Source organism: Spermophilus citellus (genome assembly GCF_964194105.1).
Source record: "Spermophilus citellus genome assembly, chromosome: 5".
Taxonomy (NCBI): Eukaryota; Metazoa; Chordata; class Mammalia; order Rodentia; family Sciuridae; genus Spermophilus; species Spermophilus citellus.
In genome coordinates, this window is record NC_138186.1 from 154,004,007 (window position 1) to 154,010,470 (window position 6,464).

Consider the following 6,464-nt stretch of genomic DNA (forward strand, 5'->3'; position numbering starts at 1 on the left):
CCAGGGCTGTCTCTTGCACAATCCCGTATTTATTCCACTGAATGCACTAGAGTTGTGGGTCTTGGGGGAAGCCAAGAGAATGCAGTGTGGTAGCTCACCTGACATCCAACATGTTTTTCTTCTCTGGATTGAAGCATATAAGTGTGAATCTAGCCTGGTGGAAATGAAGGCAAGGTCTGAAGAAAGCAAGCCCCAGGGGAAGAAAGAACTAAGTTAGAAAACAAGTGAGGAGAGAGAGGCTGCACTCCATGCTTCTCTTCATGTGGTTACATGAATTAATATTTTTTTCTTGTTTTTTAAATATTTTTAGGCTGGTTCACATTCTGTTTTTATCACTTGCAACTAAAGATTACAAATCAAAATAACCAGTGCTATTTTCAACTGGAAAAAGAGGGGTGAGACCCTGCACAAAAGTCAAATCAAAATGGATCCAAGGCTTGGGAATTAGAGCAGAAACTTGTAACTTCTAGAGGAAAACACAGGGTGAACACAGGTCAACACTCCATCATATTGGTTATATTGGTACAGGCACCGACTTTTTTTTTAACAGAACCCCTAAAACTCAAGAAATAAAACCAAGAATCAATGTGTGAAATGGCAACCAATTAAAAAGCTTCCGCACAGCAAAGGAAACAACTGAGAGCATCAAGAGACAGCCTGCAGAATGGGAGAGAAAATCTTTGCCAGCTACTCCTCTGACAGGGATTGATATCCAGAACATATAAAGAACTCAAAAAGTTTAATACCAGGAGCTGGAGTTGTGGCTCAGTGGTACAGCACTTGCCTAGCATGTGTGAGGCACTGGGTTTGATTCTCAGCATCACATATAAGCAATTAAATAAATAAAGGTCCATCAATAACTAATAAAAATATTTTTTAAAAAAGTTTAATACCAGGGCTGGGGATGTGGCTCAAGCGGTAGCGCGCTCGCCTGGCAAGCATGCGGCCCGGGTTCGATCCTCAGCACCACATACCAACAAAGATGTTGTGTCTGCCGAGAACTAAAAAATAAATATTAAAAAAAAATTCTCTCTCTCTCTCTCTCTCTCTCTCTCTCTCTCTCTCTCTCTCTCTCCTCTCTCACTCTCTCTTTAAAAAAAAAAATTAATACCAAAAATAACCTGATCAATAAATGAGAAAAAGAACTCAGCAGACAGTTCTCAAAAGAAGAAACACAAATAGCCAAAAAAATACATGAAACAAATGTTTAACATCCCTAGCAATCAGGAAAATGCAGATCAAAACTCCACTAAGACTTCATCTCAATCCAGTGAGAATGTCAATTATCAAGAATACAAATAATAATAAATGCTGGCAAGGATCTGGGTGGGGGGAGGTATAAACATACATTGTGGGTGGGACCAAAGACTAGTACAACCACTCTAGAAAGCAGTATGGAGAAAGCAGTTTCCCAAGTCAGAAAACTTGGAATGGAACCACCATAAGTTCCAGCTATCCCACTTCTCAGTATATATCCAATAGATCTAAATTCAGCATACTATAGGGACACAGCCACATCATGTTTATAGCAGCACAATTTACAATACCCAGACTGTGGAGCCAACCTACGTGCCCTTCAACAGATGAATGAGTAAATAAAATGTGATATACACACATGTACATACATAGAATGAAGTATTGCTCAGCCATGAAAAATAATGAAATTATGTCATTTGCTGGTAAATGGATTGATCTGGAGACTATAATGCTAAGTGAAATAACCCAGATTCAGAAAGTCAAAGGCCAAGTGTGTTCTCGGATATGTGGAAGCTAGTCTAAAATTAGAAGGACAAAAAAGTGAAAAGAAATCAAGGGGATTCTATCAAATAAAAGAAAGATGGGGTGAGTAGAAGAAGGCGGTTGGGAGGAGGGAGACTGGACAGAATAAAGGAAAAACAATGGAATGAATCTGACCAAACTTTCCAATGTACATGTATGAATATAGTACAGTGGATTTCACCATTATGTATATCCACAGGAAACTAACTTTTTTTTTTGAGAGAGAGAATTTTTTAATATTTATTTTTTAGTTTTTGGTGGACACAACATCTTTATTTTTATGTGGTGCTGAGGATCGAACCCAGTGCCTCACGCATGCCAGGTGAGTGTGCTACCGCTTGAGCCACATCCCCAGCCAGGAAACTAACTTTTTTAAAGAAATGTAAATGAGTAGAAAAAAATCAGTAGAGGAAAGGGAACAGGAAGAAGGAGGAAGAAGAGGTTAAGTGTAAGTATGGGGACTTAGTTGGAGCAAATTATGCTCCATACATTTATAATTATGTCAAAATAAATCCTACTTAATGCATTAGTATTATGAATCAATAAAAAGTTTTTAAAAATTAAATGATACTTTATTGTCGCGACCCCCTTGCCCGCAAGGAAGACGCAACACCGGGAATCTTCTTACAGCTGTTTATTCAGGCTCTGCAGAGTTCTTCCTCCCCCGGAAGCCCCTCCCAGCCTTAATAAAGTATCCGAACACCCAATGTGAAGCTGCCACGTGGAGCTTTCTCATAGGGTGTCAAAGAACCAAGTGCCAACTCTCCCAAAGAAGGAGTTGTTTGTCACAGACCACAACGAGGCCGGCGCCATCTTGTAATGGCGACCGGTCTGAAGAAACGGCTCACCACACTTTATATACAAAGATATGAAAAATTGTGCTCTATATGTGTAATAAGAATTGTAATGCATTCCGCTGTCTGTATTTAAAAAAATAAAATCAATTAAATAAAAAGTTAAACGATAATGAAATTTAAAAATAAATAAAATTATAAAATTTGCACCAACTAGAAGAATAAGGAGGAGGAGGAGGGTTGTTGTCTCAGTTCAGACACTGTTGGGGGTCTGGGGAGAAGCCCATGGAATCTCCTTTTTGGAGTATAATTTGGCAACCCTTATTGAAATGTAAAACATGGCTACATTCTCACCTATATTTTCACTTCTTTAAATCCACCCTATGGAAAAACTCCAAAATACTCAAAGATAACTTTGCATAGGGACTTCCAATCAAACCATTATTGTTTGTAACAGAGGAAACCTGAAAACTAGAAATAACTTTAATACACATTGGAGGATGCAGAATTCTCTTTCCACTTAAAAAATAAAATATATTTTTATGCAGTAACACTGAAAGGTATGCACAACATGGTTAAACAAAAAAGGCAGATTCAGAATTACATATACACAATTTTTATTTTATAAGTATGTATACTAAATATATGTATGTGCTAAATAAATATTACATGTGTGTATGTATATATACATATATAGTGTGTGTGTGCAGGAAATTTATTTACATATATAGAAGACACTGTACATTTAAATTCCTACTTTTTATTGTTTTACTTTTACAACCAATATGTATTTTTATATTTCAAGAAATCCGGTCATGCCTCAACTGTCATGTATCTGAGATCTTTTCTGAAAACCGAAAATGGTAAATACTGGATGTTTTTGCATTAGTTCACTCTCCAACTCCAGGGAGCAAATTCTACAAAGTAGGACACTGTAGCCTCGGATTAGCGAAAAGGCTAATTGTCACTGCTTGGATAAATATATATATTTAGGAACTGGGACGGGAAAGGAGGGCAGGGAAGCCAGGCGGAGCTGGGCGCTGACACCCACAGCGGCCGGCCCGGGGACCGCGCAGCGGGGCCACGGAGGGCGAAGAGGCCGGGCCCTGGTGACGAAGGCCCGCGACACTGGCGCGATAGGAAAGCGACGCCTTGTGGGCTGGGAGAAGGAGCGGGGTCGAAGGGTCGAGAGACCACAGGGGACGGGAGGCGCGCTGGGACAGGGACGGCGCCCTCCCGGGCAGCGCGGGAGGCGGGCGCGCGGGCCCTCTCCGCGCCGGGGCGCGCGGGCGGCCGTACCTTCCCAGCTGAGCGCTCCTCCCGGCTCGCGCTTCAGGAACTTGTACCAGAAGGTGTCCACGCGGCCCGGCTCCGCCCCGTCGCGCACCGCCTCCTCGGGCGCCAGCTCCACTTCCCCCAGCCACAGGCCGGGCTCCGGCAGCGCCAGCGCCCCCGCGCCCGCCGCCGCGCCCGCCGGCCTCAGGCGCACCGCGCCTCGCGGCTCCCAGCGCCCCAGCTCCGGCCGCGACCCCACGACCAGCAGCTCCGGCTGGGCGCCGGCCACGGCTGGCGGCACCACCACCCCGAAGCGGAACCGCATGGCGGCGGCGGCGCGGCTCCGGGTACCCGGGCTCCCCGCGCGAGCGGCCTAGGCGATTGGACGGCGGCGCGGGCGGCCCGGGGCGGCGGGGACACGTGCGGGGCAGCGCCTTTTTTAGGCTACATCACGCGGCCGGGCAGCGCTGGCCTCCTGCAGGCCCGGGCTGGAGACTTCGGGAAGTTGTCAGCGGAGCCACCAGAGGCCTCTTGCTGCACCGCAGCCGCCGGGCACCCGGGACCCAGCGAACGGAGGCGAAAAACGTCTAAACATAGTGACTGTCCTGACGTCTTTCCAAGAGACTGGAAATTACCTTTGCGAAGGTCAAAAAGGATCCGCATCTAGATGGGGCCCCAAATAGTGCAGTTGGAGGAGGGTCCTGGACCCAGTGGCGGGGCTCAGCTACTCTGAGTCTCTAGGTTTTTGTAAAATGAGGGTGTAAACCAGTGATCTTACAGGATCCACCTGGTTTAAAAGGTCTGGGGTTGGTGCAGGACGCCCTACTCAGGGCCTAGAGCTGACCCAAACACATCTCATACATTTCCCCTGCCTACTCCTGTTAGATGCCTGGCAAAACACAGGATCGCTTTCTGTTTTTGAAAACACTCTATTTTTAGAATGTGGAAATGGGTTTGGAGTACATATTTTCAAGATCAAAACAAGACCAAAACTTTTATGACTTTCATGATTTTTCTTTTAAAAATGGCATAGAAACAAAAACCCTTTATTTAAAATTTACTTCTAATAAAAATCACTACTTTTTAACCTCAAAACATTTGAAGTCAAAAACCAGAGGCCTGAAGATATTTGGCCAAGAGAAAAGTATTTAAATCTTGGCGGGGGGGGGGGGGGGGGGTGGCACTTCAGTTTGTCCTTGTCATAGATAAAGAATGTTCTGTTTATGTTTGTTCCTTTTTGATTTTTCCACTCTATTAGTCTCACGCCTTACTGTTCTATATTCACCAACATTTAACATAATAACACATCCTTTAAGTGAATTAAAGTCACACAAAGTACTTACTTGTCAGTTTTTGGAAACTTGTCAATAGTGAGGAGGAGGGGAAAAACAAAATTTTATGCATGCAGAAAATCATAAAAAATTATAAAATATTGTAAATTACACAAACGCTTTCTGTAGAACAATTAGTACACTAATAATACATTTCATTCTTAAATGTTGATATTTCGCTCAAAGTTTGGTTGGTTGCTAAGCTTAAGGGTAAACACCAAGAAAAAATGTAAGACAGCAAGGCTGGCCAAACATGGCTGATTCCGTAGCAAAACAGACATGAACTCACAGTCGCATGTGAGTTGGTTTATTCAGGTTGCTGTTACAAAATATTCTTGGAGTAATTTTAGGAAAATAAGAGTCATTTGGCCATGCAACGACGGAATTCTGATTTCAATGACTTCTCATTTCTTCAGGAGCCAACAGTTCAGTACTCCCTTGTGTTCCATTGTGCTGTCCAAATCCTATACTTTCCAAATGTCATTTGTTTTTTCCCACCAGTTCTTCCAAAGTGAGTCCTGCACATCCCATAGATGAAACAATAACAGAAAAGGAAAACAATGTACTTGTTAAACATTACTTCCTTTCTTCTGCCCTTTTCATAAAGAAGGTGAATAATTTTAACCACTGGAAGAAGTATCCCTTTAAGCCCCTAAACAAGCTTTCTTATGTTGTGGATTTCAATATGGTGTAGATATGGTGGTTACATTGTGTAGCAAGCAAAATAGAACTGGAAGGGAAACTGATACAAAATATGAGTCAAATGATATATTTCAAAGATATGTTTTCATTTCATATTGTTGTGGGATTCTGACCCAAAGACCAGGAGCGCAGTGGGGTTGTCTTCCAAGCAACAGTACTTGTTAGTTCCTTTGTCTTCCCTATATGGTAACATACATGTTAATTAGATATTCTATACCATCAATTTTTTTTTTTTTAAAGAGAGAGTGAGAGAGAGTGAGAGAGAGAGAATTTTTAACATTCACTTTTCAGTTCTCGGCGGACACAACATCCTTGTTGATATGTGGTGCTGAGGCTCGAACCCGGGCCGCACGCATGCCAGGCGAGCGCGCCACCGCTTGAGCCACATCCCCAGCCCTATACCATCAAATTTTAACAGAATTACAACAGTGTTACGCATGACAGTTGCAGCAATTGTGCATGCGCACTGGGTGTGCCCTGTCTGTCTTTGTTCTGGAGGCCGCATGCGCACATAGTTGCTTTGTGACACGTCCTTCTCTCTTGGATCCCGGAGATCCCTTACCACAGTATTTTGAGTGCCAAT

General features: G+C 43.3%; 1 protein-coding gene across 1 annotated transcript in view; it reads right to left on the reverse strand.

The window, feature by feature from the left end:
- The window catches only part of EPM2A (EPM2A glucan phosphatase, laforin), a 122,404-nt gene extending 117,491 nt beyond the window's left edge, over positions 1-4,913 (reverse strand). The window contains exon 1 of the mRNA XM_081294027.1: positions 3,873-4,913. Coding sequence (XP_081150153.1) covers positions 3,873-4,173 — 301 coding nt within the window. The 5' untranslated portion in view covers positions 4,174-4,913. The remainder of the gene's footprint in view (positions 1-3,872) is intronic.
- Between the last annotated feature and the right edge of the window lie 1,551 nt (positions 4,914-6,464).